The sequence below is a fragment of the Uloborus diversus genome, chromosome 1, assembly GCF_026930045.1.
Source record: "Uloborus diversus isolate 005 chromosome 1, Udiv.v.3.1, whole genome shotgun sequence".
Taxonomy (NCBI): Eukaryota; Metazoa; Arthropoda; class Arachnida; order Araneae; family Uloboridae; genus Uloborus; species Uloborus diversus.
This window is the reverse complement of record NC_072731.1, coordinates 256199471-256220039: the sequence shown is the minus strand read 5'-3', so window position 1 is coordinate 256220039 and position 20569 is coordinate 256199471. Positions and strand designations below refer to the sequence as shown.

The 20569-nt window shown below is 41.4% G+C and overlaps 1 protein-coding gene across 25 annotated transcripts in view; it reads left to right on the top strand.

The window, feature by feature from the left end:
* The first annotated feature begins 2301 nt into the window (after positions 1-2301).
* The window catches only part of LOC129234238 (fibroin heavy chain-like), a 119384-nt gene continuing 101116 nt past the window's right edge, over positions 2302-20569 (top strand). For 19 of the 25 annotated variants that reach the window (XM_054868180.1, XM_054868195.1, XM_054868191.1 and 16 more), the window contains exon 1: positions 2303-4761. In XM_054868180.1, coding sequence (XP_054724155.1) covers positions 2343-4761 — 2419 coding nt within the window. In that variant the 5' untranslated portion in view covers positions 2303-2342. Of the gene's footprint in view, positions 4762-5079; positions 6616-6690; positions 8846-20569 lie in introns of those variants that run through there. The other 6 variants (XM_054868178.1, XM_054868179.1, XM_054868202.1 and 3 more) reach the window with 5 other exon arrangements.

Genomic DNA, 20569 nt, shown 5'->3' with positions numbered 1-20569 from the left:
CTGTACTTTCCTAGGCACATTTCCACGTGTGGTCGGGTTGAAAAAAAAAAAAAAAACTCAACATTCATTTGGGGTGAGCAAAAAATGGAATTAAGGCCGATTTTTGGGTGAAATTTTTTTCGCGAATACAATACTTCCTTTTTTGTAAAAGGAAGTAAAAAGGATAAGTTGAGAGAGAGAGAGAGAGAGAGCTGGAAGTCAATAGAAATGTTACAAATCACAATAATATTGCTCGTTTTAAGCGGGTTTTGCTCGTTGAAAGCATGCTATGTTCCCATACACTTAACAGTGTACCAACCTAGTATTTGGGATTTCTTCGCTAAGTCCGGGTTCTCGTTAAACTCGTTATAAGGCAGTTCGATTGTACTTCTATTTAAAAATTTAAACGGCAGACGGCAGTCCATTTCATAGATTGTGTGTGAGAGAAATAGTTACTTTTGTATACTTTTTCAATAAGTTTCTCATTCTGTCGTTTCATTGTACTAAAAAGAATATAACTGTAAGAAAAGGAGCAAACATTCTAATATTTAACAATCAAGCATCCATGTCTGCAAAAATTATTGCTTTCGCGGAATTTACTCGAAAGCAAACATTTCTTGACTTTTGAGTGGAATTGAATTGAAATGTATATAATATCGCGTTTTGCTATATTGCGGTAGACAGCAAGCGTAAGCATTCAGTGTGCCAGTGGAGTAGCGCGCCAAATTTCGTCAATTGTGACGTCATAAAGAAAACGCATTATTTCCAAAATCGGACATTAAAAAAAAAAAAAAATTAAATAGTAACAGTTGCCAAAGTGATAGTTTTTTCTCGCAGTTGTTTTTTTTTTTTTGCTTATTCTATCAATTTCAGTGACTAAAAGAAGTACTTTTGACTGAAGAACACAACCCCGTTGTGTTGGAATTATTAATTTTTATCATTTTCGGACGTACATTTATGTTCCAAATTAAATTTGCTTTATTTCGTTTCGAATTGCGAAAGTGAAAGTTGTCGCTGTTTATCAATGAACTTTAAAGTAGAATTATGCAGACTAGCAGTGAATTGCAAAAGGGAAATTTGTTCGAATGATTAACTAGCATTTATGTTTGTTAGTTGCGGCTACGAAGATAGTAGCAACATCATACGAGGCAGTGAGAAGCCAAGGGATGCAAGTGGACATTTTCATGTTTTGAGTAAAACGCGTTCAAAGATAACACCCTAGGTAGGCTTTCATTGACATTTTTTTCTGAATCTTGCTGAATAGCAGCACCTACCAGGACTACTAGTACCATCTCTTGCCCCAAGACAGAGATAGGTTCACATACCATGAGTACTGGTTATCTCCAAATTTTTAATTTTGCAACTTACAATCCCTTTGCTTCTCACTATGACTCATATGTTGTTTGATAACTTATTTATTTTTGATATAAAGTGTATGAAACAAAACTATTATTTCAAGAAATGTCTCCAGCATTTTTAACAGATAGTTACAACAGACGGAAGTATAATAAGTGTTTACGTATCGAGAGCTCGTACGTAATAAACACAGTTAGGCAATCGATATCCGATTTTTAGATTTAAATGTAAACTATTTTCCAGATTAACTCTTAATTGAAATAAAATATTGTTTTGCATCAAGATTTTAACTACGGTAATTTTATAGAAGAGAAAAACATTAGGGATTACGCCAAAGTAAGGGAATCCGTTGCCAGCTTGCTTAGATAAACAACTAACTCCTCATTTTTCAGTCCTAATAAGTCTGAGGCAGCTTTGTTTCGTCAAGTAAAGTGCCCCCAAAACGAAAAGTAAATCAATTTACATTTGTAAAGGGTCTGAGATCAGAGTTAGGAAAAGAAAGAGACTCTCAACGAAAATGCTGCAAAATAAGAAAATACATAGAGAAAAGAGATAACAAAAGCTAGGGAAAAACACAAGGTTCTCTGACTCGTAACCGCATAGAATGTTTGAAATTATTTTCGTTTATTAATAGTTTAAATTATTTACGAAAAAACTTGAACGAGATATTTCTTTCTTTCTTTTTTTTTTTTTGTTGCTGATGAAATAACAACATTTTTGTGCTTCAATATTTTAAAAATTATAAAAAAAAAAGATTGCAGTTTAATGACTAATTTTAATGATACTCCTGGGGAAAACATGGACATAAAATCCCAGCTTTCAAAACAGCATTTCAGATGCGCATTCAGTGCGGTCGTAAAAATGAGGTCTTAAGGGCATTCGACAGGTGTGAAAACGCAGCAGTGAGGATTTGAATTGCTGATTTTTTGAATCGCACGCAAAATCTTTGTATAAAAGCCTGAGGGCAGGAGCAGACAGATCATCCTAGGTTGGATTAACCAAGCACCATGCAGTGGTCAACTTACCTTGCCTTATTCTTCGCTGTTTTTTGCGCCCAGAGCTACTCAGCTCTGGGGCAAGGAGCCTCAGTATGGTCAAGCCCCCAAATGGCCGAGAACTTCATGAACGGCTTCTCCGTGGCTCTTTCGCAAGCTGGAGCATTCAGTGGGCAGGAGATGAAAGACTTCGATGATGTCAGAGATATCATGAACTCTGCAATGGACAAGATGATAAGGTCCGGGAAAAGTGGCCGTGGCGCGATGAGGGCCATGAACGCAGCGTTCGGCTCAGCTATTGCAGAAATCGTTGCTGCTAACGGCGGAAAAGAATACCAAATAGGCGCAGTTCTAGATGCAGTTACTAATACTCTTCTACAGCTGACCGGAAATGTTGATAACGGTTTTCTCAATGAAATCAGTCGACTCATCACGCTATTTAGCAGTGTAGAAGCAAACGATATATCAGCATCTGCGGGGGCAGATGCATCCGGAAGTTCAGGTCCAGTAGGTGGATACTCATCCGGAGCAGGAGCAGCAGTTGGACAGGGAACAGCTCAGGCTGTAGGATACGGAGGAGGAGCACAAGGAGTTGCATCAAGTGCTGCTGCCGGAGCAACAAATTATGCTCAAGGCGTGTCTACCGGAAGTACACAAAATGTCGCAACTTCCACTGTCACAACAACAACAAATGTTGCAGGTTCAACTGCAACAGGATACAACACCGGATATGGAACAGGTGCAGCAGCAGGAGCAGCCGCTGGCGCAAGCTCTGGATACGGAACAGGCTATGGAACCGGAACTGGAGCAGGTGCTGGTGCTGGTTCAGGCGCTGGTTATGGTGCTGGTGCAGGAGCGGGAGCTGGTTCAGGCGCTGGTTATGGTGCCGGTGCAGGAGCCGGAGCTAGTTCAGGTGCTGGTTATGGAGCTGGTGCAGGAGCTGGATACGGTGCTGGTGCAGGAGCAGGGGCTGCTTCAGGTGCTGGTTATGGAGCTGGTGCAGGTACTGGATACGGTGCTGGTGCAGGAGCAGGAGCTGCTTCAGGTGCTGGTTATGGAGCTGGTGCAGGAGCAGGTGCAGGTTCTGGATACGGTGCTGGTGCAGGAGCTGGAGCCGGATCTGGTTATGGCGCGGGTGCAGGAGCAGGAGCAGGAGCCGGAGCAGGATCTGGTTACGGCGCTGGTGCAGGAGCTGGAGCAGTATCTGGTTACGGCGCTGGAGCGGGAGCAGGAGCAGGTGCAGGATCTGGTTACGGCGCTGGTGCAGGAGCTGGAGCAGGATCTGGCTACAGTACTGGAGCAGGATATTCTGCAGGTGCTGCGGCAGCTGGCAGCAGTTCGAGCACTCAAGTAACAACTCAACAAACTGTTACATCACAGGCTTCTGCAGCAGGAGCTGGATACGGAGTTGGCGCAGGAGCTGGAGCTGCAGCTTCTGCAGGAAGCGGCACTCGAGCTGGATATGGTACTGGTGCGGGGGCAGGAGCTGGAGCTGGAGCTGGAGCTGGAGCAGGAGCTGGCTACGGTGCAGGTGCCGGAGCTGGTTATGGTGCTGGTTCAGGAGCTCGTGCAGCAGCCGGCGCAGGGGCTGGGTACGGCAGTGGAGCAGGAGCTGGTGCAGGATCTGGTTACGGCAGTAGGGCAGGAGCGGGAGCTGGGGCTGGTGCTGGAGCTGGTGCCGGCTACGGTGCTGGTGCTGGAGCAGGATCTGGTGCCGGCTACGGTGCTGGTGCTGGAGCAGGATCTGGTGCTGGCTACGGTGCTGGAGCTGGAGCAGGATCTGGTGCCGGCTACGGGTCTGGTGCTGGAGCAGGATCTGGTTACGGTGCTGGTGCAGGAGCTGGAGCAGGATCTGGTTACGGCGCTGGTGCAGGAGCTGGAGCAGGTTCTGGCTACGGTGCTGGTGCAGCAGCAGGAGCTGGCGCAGGAGCAGGATCTGGTTACGGCGCTGGTGCTGGAGCTAGAGCTGGGGCTGGGGCTGGGACTGGTGCTGGCTACGGAAGTGGTTATGGAGCAAGCAGTGGTTCCGGAGCTGGAGCAGCTGCAGGCTCAGGAGCTGCAGCTGGGGCTGGGTATGGTACTGGAGCAGGATATTCAACTGGTGCTGCATCGGCTGGCAGCAGTTCAAGCACTCAGGTAATAACTCAAGAGACTGTTACATCACAGGCATCATCTGGCGCATCTGGAGCAGCATCTGGTTACAGTGCTGGATCAGGAGCGGGAGCAGCAGCAGGAGCTGGAGCAGGATCTGGTTATGGTGCTGGAGCAGGAGCCGGAGCAGGATCTGGTTACGGTGCAGGTGCAGGAGCAGGAGCAGGATCTGGCTACGGCGCTGGTGCAGGAGCTGGAGCAGGATCTGGGTACGGCGTAGGTGCAGGAGCTGCAGCAGGATCCGGTTACGGCGCCGGTGCAGGAGCTGGAGCAGGATCAGGTTATGGCGCTGGAGCAGGATCTGGTTATGGACAAGGAGCCGGTGCTTCAGCAGGAGGAGCAGCAGCTGGTGCAGGCGCTGGATATAGAGGTCAAGCAGGTTATGGACAAGGAGCTGGTGCTTCAGCAGGAGCAGCAGCAGCTGGTGCAGGCGCTGGATATGGAGGACAAGCAGGTTATGGACAAGGAGCTGGTGCATCAGCAGGAGCAGTAGCAGCTGGTGCAGGCGCTGGATATGGAGGACAAGCAGGTTATGGACAAGGAGCTGGCGCTTCAGCAGGAGCAGCTGGTGCAGGCGCTGGATATGGAGGACAAGCAGGTTATGGACAAGGAGCCGGCGCTTCAGCAGGAGCAGCAGCAGCTGGTGCAGGCGCTGGATATGGAGGACAAGCAGGTTATGGACAAGGAGCCGGCGCTTCAGCAGGAGCAGCAGCTGCTGGTGCAGGTGCTGGAAGACAAGCAGGTTACGGACAAGGAGCCGGTGCATCATCAGGAGCAGCAGCAGCAGCTGGTGCAGGCGCTGGATATGGAGGACAAGCAGGTTATGGACAAGGAGCCGGCGCTTCAGCAGGAGCAGCAGCAGCAGCTGGTGCAGGCGCTGGAAGACAAGCAAGTTACGGACAAGGAGCCGGTGCATCAGCAGGAGCAGCAGCAGCAGCTGGTGCAGGCGCTGGATATGGAGGACAAGCAGGTTACGGACAAGGAGCCGGTGCATCAGCAGGAGCAGCAGCAGCTGGTGCAGGCGCTGGAGGACAAGCAGGTTACGGGCAAGGAGCGGGTGCTTCAGCAGGATCAGCAGCTGCTGGTGCAGGTGCTGGAAGACAAGCAAGTTACGGACAAGGAGCCGGTGCATCAGCAGGAGCAGCAGCAGCAGCTGGTGCAGGCGCTGGATATGGAGGACAAGCAGGTTACGGACAAGGAGCCGGTGCATCAGCAGGAGCAGCAGCAGCTGGTGCAGGCGCTGGAGGACAAGCAGGTTACGGGCAAGGAGCGGGTGCTTCAGCAGGATCAGCAGCTGCTGGTGCAGGTGCTGGAAGACAAGCAAGTTACGGACAAGGAGCCGGTGCATCAGCAGGAGCAGCAGCAGCTGGTGCAGGCGCTGGATATGGAGGACAAGCAGGTTATGGACAAGGAGCCGGTGCATCATCAGGAGCAGCAGCAGCAGCTGGTGCAGGCGCTGGAAGACAATCAGGTTACGGACAAGGAGCTGGTGCATCAGCAGGAGCTGCAGCAGCTGGTACAGGCGCTGGATATGGAGGACAAGCAGGTTATGGACAAGGAGCCGGCGCTTCAGCAGGAGCAGCAGCTGCTGGTGCAGGTGCTGGAAGCCGAGCAGGTTACGGACAAGGAGCCGGTGCATCATCAAGAGCAGCAGCAGCAGCTGGTGCAGGCGCTGGATATGGAGGACAAGCAGGTTATGGACAAGGAGCCGGCGCTTCAGCAGGAGCAGCAGCAGCAGCTGGTGCAGGCGCTGGAAGACAAGCAGGTTACGGACAAGGAGCTGGTGCATCAGCAGGAGCAGCAGCAGCTGGTGCAGGCGCTGGATATGGAGGACAAGCAGGTTATGGACAAGGAGCCGGCGCTTCAGCAGGAGCAGCAGCTGCTGGTGCAGGTGCTGGAAGACAAGCAGGTTACGGACAAGGAGCCGGTGCATCAGCAGGAGCAGCAGCAGCTGGTGCAGGCGCTGGAAGACAAGCAGGTTACGGACAAGGAGCCGGTGCATCAGCAGGAGCAGCAGCAGCAACTGGTGCAGGCGCTGGATATGGAGGACAATCAGGTTATGGGCAAGGAACCGGTGCATCATCAGGAGCAGCAGCAGCAGCTGGTGCTGGCGCTGGATATGGAGGACAAGCAGGTTACGGACAAGGAGCTGGTGCATCAGCAGGAGCAGCAGCAGCTGGTGCAGGCGCTGGATATGGAGGACAAGCAGGTTATGGACAAGGAGCCGGTGCTTCAGCAGGAGCAGCAGCTGCTGGTGCAGGTGCAGGAAGACAAGCAGGTTACGGACAATTAGCTAGTGCATCAGCAGGAGCAGCAGCAGCTGGTGCAGGCGCTGGATATGGAGGACAAGCAGGTTATGGACAAGGAGCCGGTGCTTCAGCAGGAGCAGCAGCTGCTGGTGCAGGTGCAGGAAGACAAGCAGGTTACGGACAAGGAGCTGGTGCATCAGCAGGAGCAGCAGCAGCTGGTTCAGGCGCTGGATATGGAGGACAAGCAGGTTATGGACAAGGAGCCGGCGCTTCAGCAGGAGCAGCAGCTGCTGGTGCAGGTGCTGGAAGACAAGCAGGTTACGGACAAGGAGCCGGTGCATCAGCAGGTGCAGCAGTAGCTGGTGCAGGCGCTGGATATGGAGGACAAGCAGGTTATGGACAAGGAGCCGGCGCTTCAGCAGGGGCAGCAGCTGCTGGTGCAGGAGCTGGAAGACAAGCAGGTTACGGACAAGGAGCTGGTGCATCAGCAGGAGCAGCAGCAGCAGCTGGGGCAGGCGCTGGATATGGGGGACAAGCAGGTTATGGACAAGGAGCCGGCGCTTCAGCAGGAGCAGCAGCTGCTGGTGCAGGAGCTGGAAGACAAGCAGGTTACGGGCAAGGAGCTGGTGCTTCAGCAGGAGCAGCAGCTGCTGGTGCAGGTGCTGGAAGACAAGCAGGTTACGGACAAGGAGCCGGTGCATCAGCAGGAGCAGCAGCAGCTGGTGCAGGCGCTGGATTTGGAGGACAAGCAGGTTATGGACAAGGAGCTGGCGCTTCAGCAGGAGCAGCAGCTGCTGGTGCAGCCTCTGGAAGACAAGCAGGTTATGGACAAGGAGCCGGTGCATCAGCAGGAGCAGCAGCAGCTGGTGCAGGCGCTGGATACGGAGGTCAAGCAGGTTACGGACAAGGAGCCGGTGCATCAGCTGGAGCAGCAGCAGCTGGTGCAGGAGCTGGAAGACAAGCAGGTTACGGACAAGGAGCTGGTGCATCAGCAGGAGCAGCAGCAGCTGGTGCAGGCGCTGGATATGGAGGACAAGCAGGTTATGGACAAGGAGCCGGCGCTTCAGCAGGAGCAGCAGCTGCTGGTGCAGGAGCTGGAAGACAAGCAGGTTACGGACAAGGAGCCGGTGCATCAGCAGGAGCAGCAGCAGCTGGTGCAGGCGCTGGATACGGAGGTCAAGCAGGTTACGGACAAGGAGCCGGTGCAGCAGCTGGAGCAGCAGCAGCTGGTGCAGGCGCTGGATACGGAGGACAAGCAGGTTATGGACAAGGAGCCGGCGCTTCAGCAGGAGCAGCAGCTGCTGGTGCAGGTGCTGGAAGACAAGCAGGTTATGGACAAGGAGCCGGTGCATCAGCAGGAGCAGCAGCTGGTGCAGGCGCTGGATACGGAGGTCAAGCAGGTTACAGACAAGGAGCTGGTGCTGCAGCAAGTGCCGCAGCTGCTAGTGCAGGAGCAGGTGGTCAAACAGGATATGGCGCAAGTGCAGGAGCCGCTAGTTCACAAGCTGTATCCAGAACAACGACAACCACATCACAATCCGCAGCAGGAGGAGCTGCTTCTGGATATAGTACAGGAGTTGGGTCTGGAGCGGCAGCTACTGCTTCAGGTGCTGGATATGGAGGACAATCAGGATACGGAACTGGAGCAGGTGCAGCAGCAGGAGCTGCAGCTTCCGGCGCAGGAGCTGGATATGGAGGTCAAGCTGGATACGGACAAGGTGCAGGAGCCTCAGCAGCAGCTGCAAGCAACCGAATTGTATCTGCTCCAGCTGTCAACCGAATGAGCGCAGCATCTTCAACTCTTGTTTCTAACGGCGCTTTTAACGTCGGTGCTCTCGGTTCAACGATTTCAAATATGGCTGCTCAGATCCAAGCTAGTTCACAAGGACTTTCTAGTGCAGAAGCAACTGTGCAAGCTCTTCTTGAAGTAATTTCGGTTCTTACCCACATGCTCAGTTCGGCAAACATTGGATACGTCGATTTCAGTCGTGTTGGAGATTCCGCATCTGCTGTCTCTCAATCAATGGCCTATGCCGGTTAAGCACTTTTTCAATGTTTAATTATTTTTATGTAATTATTCTGAGAAATAAAATGACATAGTGCTTTTTTCTGAAATTTTGTGCGTGTCTATAATTATATTCTCTTATTGCTGGAGAGTAACTAATTTTATCTTTCTTCCATTTATGATCTTTTTGGCAGACATTTTCGTATAAATTGCAAAGGGAAATAAAATAGAATAACAGATACGGAAAAAATTGCGAAGTAAAAGTAGAGAGAGCATGTTGAAACTCAAATGAAAATATCATCACGATATTATAAATTATTTATATTTTATGACCATAAAAATATGAAATCTAAAATTAGGTTTATGGCAATCAGTTATTTTGTCGTTCGTAGGGTCCTTTTTCATTTAAGGCTGATATTTGGTAACATTAGTCATGTTTGCTTTCAGTAAGTCACAAAAAATGAGAAAGTGGAGTTTTTTCAAAAAAAAAAAAAAAAAAAGTTTAACGATTGTGTTATAACAGTCTATAAAATCATTGAGTTTTTACGCCGTAGACAAAAGAGGTGAAGCTCATAAACGACCTTTAAAATTTCATTCAAAAGAGTACCTGTTATACTGGTTTGTGAAAAAAAAAAAAAAAAAAAAAAAAAAAAAATCAGTTTTCTTCTTATACATGCTTTTTAAGTCAAAGTTGGTGCCCGGTTGTCCGAGATATTTCGGAGTCTATGATTTTTCTCAATCGCCACAGTTTAGGCAACAATTGTTAGATACTAAAATCTGACAACGGATGAGACGGAAAAGCAAACATTCGGTTCACAGGAGAAAATGGACGCATCTACTGGTTTTCAGGGATGACAGCTTTTGCAGATGTACGTTTGCCTTTAAACTAAACAGAGTCAGATTGAACTATACGGATTTCGCGAATTAAATTTTTACTTTTCCCCCTCATTCAGGTAGACACGTCTTAACTGGGCGTTTTCCGATTCCATATCATCCGTGGCAGGGGGAAAAAGTTTTTTGACAGATTGGTGGTTGCCCTTGAAAAAGTTCACTTGTTACTTCCTCCCACATAGGATTGCAGGTAAAAGTGATGAATAAATCATTGTGCACGTACGTCACGGCGTCCTGCGTTTTTTCTTGCATGTAACGCGGACTTCCGGTAAAATTGGACGGTAAAATAGTGAGCTTTCCTACGTTATTTACGTTACCATCATTTAATATCGCATCTTTAAGATGAATGTAGTTGTCAACTCTAAGCTTTTGTTGATTTAATTGTACGTAGCGAAGTATTTCTGCCTCAATTTTAGCGTACATGTCTACTGCATATTGCTGAAAAAGCTCTCGTCCATGAAGAATTGTACTAAATTCTGTGCTGCGAACCATCAGACGAAAAGCATAGAATTCCATAGCTGAAATTTTTTTGTTTGTCAAAACCCCAGTTTCTGGGTTTCTTTGTTTGTGACTAAAATTATATCTATCCTGCCCTTTCCAAAAAAATAAGGGATATTGCAAGGAGTCATATGATCGATGCGTTTCAGAAATCCTTAGTAGGATATTATTTCGTAATTCTAAGACAATGTCACGGTGTCCTTTACTTTCTCCTGCCCTTATTATTGCAACTTCTGATGAAGATGGAATGTTGAATCGTCCTTTATGTTCACCGGCTGGAATTGGATCTGCAGAAATAATCAGCTGAGCGTCAGGAGTCAACTTCTCCATTGTCATTTTGAAATCTCTAACGTAGTTATTTTCCTGATGAAGCATCGCTTGCAACTGACTTACTAATTTTGGTTTTATGTTTTAAATATATTTACAACGTTGCGTGAGCTGTTCTTCTGTGTCAGATATGTTAAACTGTGAGCTTTTAAAAGTGCTCAGCTTATTAACTTTTATAACTTTTATAACTCAGCTTATTAACTTATTTAGTGGAAGCTCAACCAGGACGTATGATACTTCTTGAAAAAACATATTTATCTTGTGCAACATCAAGAAGAGCCAAAGTTAAAAAGTAACTTGTTTATTATATCTATGATATATACTATGACATGTTAAGATGTTATTGAGAATACGCTCTTTACAATAGTAGCTCATTGTACTTTAAATGACTTCTGAAGCTAACATTTTAAGTCAAAGTATGATACGTTAAACATATTGAGCTATAATATTCATGTCAAGAGCAGTAAGCCAAAGCCATCGGCAAAAACGGACAGACTCAACTGAGCTGCCGAAAAAGACAACCAAGTCTGACTTGGGTTGAAATTGAAAGGGAAGAAAATGAGGCAAAGTGCCGGGAGCTCAAATGCTACTGGCAATTTGCATATTCTGCTAACGCGATCTTGTTGCAAGAAGGAAAGAACGAATGAGAAAAAACTAATGCAAATTAAGGTTGACAACACTTTTGGAAAAAAATTTACCTCCTTTCGTAACAAGATACAAAGTACAACTGTAAAAATTTATGGCGTTCTTTTTCAGAGGGTTCTAAACTACCAATTCTATGGTACACTTGCCCCTGTACTTGAAACATTGGCATAAATCCCGCTTCTTTAACTTCTTTTTCAGCACCAAATGAAGTCATACTGAAACAGGCGTTTTAGCGTCTTTAGTTTCTCACGAAGTGTTTTGCATCAGTCGGTTCTTCGGAATGCAACGTACGAAGAAATTTCGGAGGCTCAGAAACATACGGAATATCAACTTTTCCATTGAGGCAACACAATCCTGGCGCTTCCTACTTCCACTTAAAAGCACTGCAGTATTTGCACTGAACAGACATTGACCCAATTTGGAATGATGGATCAGCAGAATAATTTACACCAGCACTATACTCTTTTTCTTTCCACACTTTTAATCGCGCAGCTGACTTGAAAGTTCTGTGTTTTTCTAACCTTCTTCTGCGCTCATTTTCTGTTTCCTCTTTAAATGCAGCTTCCTTGTCAAGTCTGTCTTTTTCTAATCTTTTTCTGCGCTCATCTTCCGTTTCCTCTTTACATGCAATTTCTCTGTTAAGTCTGTCTTTCTCCAATCTTCCTGCACGTTCTTCTTTTGTTTCTTCTTCAAGTGCAATTTTTTTGTTTAGACGATTTTTCTCTAATCTGCGCTCATTTTCTGTTTCTTCTTTAAGTGCAGCTTCTTTGTTAAATCTGTCTTTTTCTAATCTTTTCCTGCGCTCATCTCCTGTTTCCTCCTTGCTTGCCATTTCTCTGTTAAGTCTGTCTTTCTCGAATCTTCCAGCGCGTTCTTCTTTAGTTTCTTCATCATGTGCAATTTCTTTGTTCAGACGATTTTTCTCTAACCTTCTTCTGCGCTCATCTTCTGTTTCCTCTTTAAGTGCAGTTTCTTTGTTAAGTCTGTCTTTTTCTAATCTTCTTGTGCGTTCATTTTCCGTTTCTTCATTCCTTCTTTTGCGCATATTCTCTTTGTGTTTTTCACGGTTTTTCACACACATATTTTTTTTTGGTGCTGGAGGCATGGTTAATTTTTTAAGTTGCGCGAAAAGCCTCTTAAAAACTGAATATATATGGATCTTACATATCTTCAGTTATTGATATGCATGCCCCCAAAAAACAACAACAACAAAGTTCGATAAATAGGCACAATAAGTTGCAAATAAATCAAGTGCTCTCTCATTTGTCTCAAACGCTAAATATCGAGTAAATAATTTACTCTTAGATGTGCAATTTCATAACAACTTACTTTCATAAACGCAATAGAAATGCTTATACCCAAAACACAGCTGAAAATCAATTACTTTCAGATGACAACACATAACAGGAACTAACTAAATAGTGATGGTAATTAAATCACTATTAGCACTAACAAATAAAAGCAGAATTAAATTCAAAAGTTTATGTAGAATTGTGAATAAGACACAGTTAAAAAGTTCATATTCGATGACAACATATTATGCGATTGAATCATACTAACTAATATACATAAAAATAGACAATGCGAAAATCTTAAAATTCTAATTTTTAGGAGCACATAAATCGGGGATAAAAATTAAAGTTTACGTCTGCTATGTATCGTATGAATAAATGATGCGTTAGAATGACTAAAGCTGTAACATAATAACAACTTCAAAGTTTGACTTCTCATGAACACCAACAAAGCTTTTATTCTTCATCCATAAAAAATAATAATAAGTAAAATAGAAATAAAGCGGCATAAACTGTAAAAAAAAACCCTAAAAATTAAAAGTTCATGTTTTGCAATAGAACAGTTTAAAAACAATCATATTCGAATAACAAAACATCATGCGATTGAATCATACTGAGATATATACATTCAAAACAAATAAAAGTATTTATATTGCGTACAGAAGTTTTGTTAAGTTCCTGATTCCACAAATACAAAAGGTTAAAATCAAACATAACAGATCACGTTCATTTTGATATAACATAAACAAATAACTCTTAAATATGCATTAAAATAACTGAAATTGTTACTTAATAGCACCTCCGACAGGCACCAATAGCGCTTTAAAATGGAATCATTAATTTTTTATAAATAATCTAGAAAACGTCAGATAAGTTCTTGGGGTTTTTGTCAAATTTAATAAAAGACACTTTTGCTGCAGTTAATTATTTCTAGTTGATATTGTGGTTGAAAAACTATTTTCTGATGTTAACAGACTGTCCGGTTACGTCAGCACTACACCGCATGCAGCAAAGATACTTAAGCTATGTAACCTAAACGCAACTTTGAAATCCAAAGTTCCCTAATACTAATAGAAAAACTAAAAATATTTTTTTTTGATGACAACATATCGTAACTAAATCATAGTCTACACAATAAAGAAACGAATAGATTTGTATTTGCAGTCAGACTATTGCCAAAAAGAATCCAAATTTGAACTATTCAATTTAAAAGTAGCTGTTGTTCATCAGCGTTAAACATCTAATGAGTACTATTCGCAACTCCAGAGCTCAAATACGCTACCTTGCGGATATTTACAAAACTGCCGAAAAAACTAAAACATTGCGTTCCACGTGTTCATTTTGGGCAAAACAAACAGTTTGTTATGTGTATTTTTTTTATTTGCGTAATTCATCATTTGGAATCGTCATTCGCAACAGCGTAACATCAAAAATATCAGATATAAACTGTGAGTACACATTTTATTTTTCTTGTTCTGAGTGAATTTGAATAAATATCAGTTTTTCAATTCAATGAAAAAAAGCGGGCTTAGCAACATTGACTGGACACTAGGGCCATGCTGAAAAAGTACTCTTTTCCTTAACCTAATTCTACATAAATGATTTAAATAACCTTTCTTACTACAGCATCCAACTGAAATGGACAGTATGCAAATAAATTTTCTTGAAAATATTTATCGCAGAACAGAATGAAAAATCCAGAAAGAACGTTAAGAATTTGAACAATAAAAAATAAAAGTTTGGGATTTTTATCGCTAAAATATCGCGCCAACTTAACTTTATTGCTCTCCAAAAGCTGTCATTATCGGTGGAAGAGTCTCGCCAAAAATCTGTTTATAGGGTTATGGTTTGAAAATTGTGTGAAAGAATAATGTATCATGACAAGATTTCGCATATCAGTTAAATCATTTCCATGACGAATGAATTAAATGCCTGATGATTTCTTTTGATATCCAATCATATAGTCATAGAAATAAATTATCTAGTGTTAAATGTTACTTTTGACAGTCTGTCACGCATGTGCACTATGTGACATAAATGTCAACAAATTCCGGAAATGTCACAAAAATGTCAACAAATGAGGAAATGTCACGAATCTGGACATAATATGTACTAATGTACAGAAAAAACGGTACAAAATGAAAATGCTGTTCGAAGTGAACCAAAAAATTATGAATTCCGAATTCAACATCGTGAAAATGGCTGCTTCAGAACAACTTACTGTGTGTTCTGCATTAGTTTTTTACTTTCGTAATACTTTTTGATTTCTAATCTCTTTCTACATGGGTCAGAATAACCAAAAGACTTTGAAAAATCTTTTCAAATGAATAAAGGACAAACTAGTATGTTGTGACTATCACGAAACTTTCTTCTATATTTTTCCTTTTTCTGATCCCTCCCCATGCTTGACGAGAAAGCAATATTTCTAACAAAAACAAAATTACACATGCAAAGACTTGACGACCATCCCAATGTCTGAATTATTGTAAAAACAAAACAAAGAGCGAAAATTGAAAGTTACTCTAAAATCCTTACTTGAATTAATTATAAATATATTATTTATTAACAAACATAAGATGGCAACAGTTAAAAATTTTAAATCATTGAGATAATATTTCCGATCATTTCCATACAATTAAAATCACGAGAAATGCGCAGACGACAATCTATTACGATTTATCTTTCTTATTGTTGCATTAATATAATTATTTTTATTCGCAAAAAAAAGAAAAGAAAAAAAATCAACAACTCTTGGAGCGATTGGAGTCAAAATTGAACCAAAGCCTGTTTACGTATGGATTCACATATATTCCAAATTTCAACCAGAACGTAACATTACTTCTTGAGATAGGGCACTCACAATGGAAAAAAAAAAAGAACGGGCGATTGCGCTACCCCCTTTTTAGCTGTTGACACCAAAATAAAATCAGCTCTTATACCCACTAAGGGCTACTTGTCAAAAATTTTTGTTTGATTCCGTTCTTTATTTCTTGAGATACAGCAATCACAATTGACGACAAAAAACGTTCTATAACTCAACCCCCGTTTGAGCTATTGACACCAAAATTGAATCAGCACCTGCTCCTGTTAGGGGAAACAAATGGACCAAATTTTGTTTGATTCCGCCAGTTACTTCTGAGGAATAGCAAGCACGCGTAACTCAAAAAACGTCCCATTGCTCCACCCCCCTTGGAGGAATTCGCGCCAAAAACCAATGGGCACAAGTTCACATAGGGGCACATATGTGTACCGAATTTCGTTGAATTTCATGCGGTAGTTTTTGCTGTAGAGTGGCCACAAAAAACTGGTCACACACAGACGTGACACACATACACACACACACACATACACACAGACAGACAGACATTTTCCAAAAATAGTCGAAATGGACTCAGCACACCTCAAAACGTATGAATCCGTCAAAATTCGAAGTTCAAAAATTTGCACGAATCCAATATTTTCTTCTACATATTAGATATCGAAGAAAGTAAAAATCATGCATGTGAACAAAAATTTCTGTCATTTCGTAAGTTTAGAAGCAATTTATACGTTACACCGTGCGTTTGTTTTAGTTTTTTCATCCGCCATTAGACAGTGACTGCAGCGACCCCTATAGTTTGTTGGAGTTGCGAATTTTTATTCGAATATTTTGTGAATTAATCTGTTAAAACTTTTTTTTATACATTAAAAAATAATATTAGGTTTCATTTTCATGTTTTTTTTCCCCAAAATATTGACTGTGCTTTCTGCTATCTTTAATAACTTTTGTAGAGAACAATAAATTGACAAAATTTTGTTGAGTTGATGTGAGTTAGTTTTAGAATTACTTTTAATCTAAGTATTTGATATTTTATCTGAAATTTTCTGAACATAATTTATTATTACATGAGAATTCATCTGACCAACAATCATCATTCTAACTGCCCGGCCGAGTCAACGAGAAAATATCACGCCTGTTGATCGTTAGTATAAATTTGTCCCTTAAGTTTGGGATTTAATAAAATAATAGTTTAAAAAAACTAAAAAAACCCGCTTTCGTAGCAAAATGAACTAAAAAGTGAAAAGTAATCTTTGGATGATAGTAGTTGACCCAATCACTTAATTTTAATTTAATACAAAAAAGCGTGGGGTGCTGTCTATTTACATTTTTGCTTGGACAACAAACGGAAGAAATCCAATACAACTGATAAGAAGCCCTCCACGCTTTTTTGTATTACATTAAAATTAAGTGATTGGTCAACTACTATCATCCAAAGATTATTTTTCACTTTTTAGTTCATTTTGCTACGAAAGCGGGTTTTTTTAGTTTTTTTAAACTATTATTTTATTTTTCTGTTTTTCAGTCTTATGTTGGAGAATTATCAGGCAACGAAATTATTTATAAACCGAGTGCGAGGTAATATCTTAAAGTTAAGACAAGGGCACCCCGATGGGAAGCTACTGTGAGTCATCGATGTATGTTTGCGGAAATCATATTTATATTACTTTGAAAATTTGAGATGCATTTGAATAAAAGTTTTGTTCAACCATGGTCTGATCAGCAATGAATTTCCAATTGAAGGCTCACCTAAATTTTGGTATGAAATTAGTTAAAAACAATTATATTTCATGTTCTAATTACCTTGGAACATTGGAACAAATTTTGTCTGATGCAGGAAAAGTAAAGGTTTTCGTAGATATTTTTAAATAATTTTTGCGAGCATTTTTTAATGTATTTTTTTTAATTTTTCCTTTTTTTACATTGTTGGATTTATGCCAAAATATTGATTAAAATTGAACGAAACTAACAATTAAAAGAGTTAATTAATTTATTTTATTATAGAATATTGCATTGTCAACGGGTCTGAGGTCGCGTGCAAAATTTCAAAAGAATCCGAGCGCAGGAAGTGGGCGAAATTTGAGCTGCAAGATTCCGTTACAAGATACATACATACATACATACATACATACAGGTGAAGCTAATAAAAGCGGGTTAAAAAAAACTCAAAGTTAAATTTAAGTTTTAAGTTAGGAAAGGCTCTTTTCTACGCATTGACGGGAAATTTTATTTATTTATTTTTTTTCCTAACTGCTGAACATGCTTCACTTGACCCAACTTTTATTTTTGAAGTAGACCGTGTAACGCCAGGCAATGCAGCTAGTTTGTCAATAAAAGTTAATAAACCGATTTCAAGTCTGAACCTAAGCAATGGGGGCTATGCTTTTAAACTGATCACTTGATGTCCAAAATCCCCAAACGTATGATTTCTTAAGTTCAACCTTGAAATTAAGTTGTTAATATTATTAACAAAACTAGCCTTATAATTACTATTATTTTTTATTGCTTTTGGCTTCGATTAAAAATTGGAGTAATTTAACTTTGATTGCTATTATTTTACATTGTTTTTGGCAACAATTAAAAAACAACTGCGACACCTCCGTCACACGCAAAGCTTGCGGACGAGAATGTGAAAGCAATATCATAAAAAGTTTGACTGCAAAAATTAATAAACAAATAAAATTTAAAAACTTGAATAAATAATCTTTATCATCCAAAGAAAAAAAAAAGATCGTCTGCACAGATCTTTCTGTTAAAACATAAATGACTATGAATTTCCCTTCATTTCTCGTTGCCCAAAATTGACAAATTAAGTAAAATTGAAGAATGAAAATAAAACAAATAAAATCAGCAGTCATTACTTCACAGTAAAACCCAGTTTCTTTGGAGTGGGTGTCGGGAATCGAAGGTTTAAGTTGAAAGAATCATAGTCGGAGTCGGTCATTTTCCCTAAAAGTCTACAACTCTTTCAGCCGGAGTTGGACTGATTTTGTGGTAAAGGAGTAGGAGACCTAAAACTTCTTTGAATTGGAGTCAGGGCCGGAGACGGTCATTTTTCCTTCAACTCCGCAGCCTTGGTAAAGACAAAGGCTGCGAAGTCAGAGTCAGAGTCCGGAGTAGAAGGTTTTACAGTTCCTAGAGTCGGAGTTGGTCATAATCCCTCCGAGTCTGAGTGAGAGTCGAAGGCTCTAAAAGCTATAAAAGTCGGAGTCGAGACTCGGTCACTATTTTCCCACCGACTCCCCAGCCATGGTATACAAACAATTCCATAAGGCCCTCGTTTTACGCGGATTTATTTTACGCGGTTTCGATTATACGCGGTTTAAGATTTGACACCTTTATTTTATTTTACGCGGATGAGTTTCGGTTTTACACAGATACGGCATGCAAACAGATAAAATTTTCCCCTCTTTAAAAATCCAAACTCCTAAGGATTGCAGATGACGCGTAATCAACTGAATTTTGGCGTGCTAACAATCGAGCTTGGGCCACTGGAGACATTTTATGCGATGGGTTCCAGAGCTCTTTCCAGAAGTAAAGTTATTAAACTTTCACAGTTCAGAACTCACTGGAAGAAGAGCTTTTAGGAGTGACAAAGGGGACCAAAACCAACGAGGATACCGACGTCGGTGCCGCAGAGCCAAAAACGTTCACATTGAAAATTTTGAGTCATTCAAAGACAATAGAAATGATCTTTCTCATTTGTTAGTGAAGGAAGATTCTGTCATGGAAATGACGCAAGTGATCATGGATGCGTTAATGCTCTGCAAAGAATTACATAGAAAAATTCTTAATGACTGCCAAAAGACTATCATGGCCAGCTCCTCTTTATAAACAGAGCACAAAATTAATTTATCTTTTACTTATGCATGTTGTGCATAAAAGTCTATATAAGTACTCATTAAGCTTACAATTAGTCACCACTAACTAGAATGAAGTATTTTGATATCTACGGAACCAAACCCCTATTTTAATATTATTATTAGGTTTCAATTTACGAGGTTTCGTTTTGCGCTGAATTTCCGTGGAACGTAACGCTCGCGTAAAACGAGGGTCTACTGTAGTATGTATCTATGACTCGCGTTAATGCTAAGCCCGCGAAATAACGTAATTTGATTGTTATTGATAGCTTTTTTTCTATATCTTGAAACAAAAGACTGTAAGCATATTCAGAATCTGCACACTACTTTCAATTTCCTGGAGCCAAATAATTTTTTTTTTTTTGCGTTGTTGTTAGTGTTAAAATATTTTAAATTGTTAAAAAAGTATCTTCAGAATAGCTAAATAAAAAAAATCTGCTCTATATACATTTTCTTCATTTAGCGCTTTTTCCAACAAAGTTTGTTTGAAGCAAATCCTTCTATAAGTTAGGGATCTACATTGACCTTGTTTTCCCACAGGCGCAAATGTTAAGGGTTTTTAAACTGTTCAAAACTGAACAAAAAATTGCTCAAATCAAAAAGATATTTTCTACATACGTTCTTCATCAAAAGCTTCTTCCAACAAAGTTTGTTTGAAGCGAATTCACCTCTATAAGTTCAGAATATATATTTTTCCTTGAATTTTCAAGCAGGCGCTAATGTTAAGTTTTTTTGAACTGTTCAAAATTGAACGAAAAATTGCTCATATCAAAAGATGAAGTATGGGAATGAGGTGCTCTCTCCGAGATCTTTCGAACAAAAAAAAAATTGTTCAGATCAAACTATTCACTCAAAAATTATTAGGGGGGAATCGTCAACAGACAGACTCATAAACAGACAGACAGACTCATAAACAGACAGACAGACCGACAGACATTTTTCCCCCATCTCAATACCTTACTTTCCAATTTTTCGATATTTATTTAATTATTTCATTTATTTTTGATTTTTTTATCGATATTTTTGAGATGCATTAAGCCGTCGTTCATGCTCTTTTCTTCTTTCTTTTACTTTTACTGTGAAAGTAGGCTAAAAATTGAAAGTCTGTAAATCTGTAAAATTAGAAAGAGAAGCAAACATAACGACGATGTAAGCGTAATTTTTTCAACTTTCGCCGGCGATGATGTGAGCACGATTTTTTTAGTTTTCGCCAAGGTAGAGAGAAAACTCACCAAGCCAGCCAAGTGACGTACCTATAACGAAAGAATATCTAAAGAGAAAATATAAAGTATTGCAGTTTTACCGATATTGTGAAAATACAACGATTACTGTCAAAATCTTGACGACTGTGCCTTTAAATACATCCTTTAAATATGCAGTAAAATACTGAAAAATTTGTAAACAGCAAATATTCCTTCCTAGACGTTGTTTTTCTTAATTTAGAGGAAGAGTGATGTTTAAACCCTTCCCGATATTAACTCACATTAAATGTCTCAAAAATGT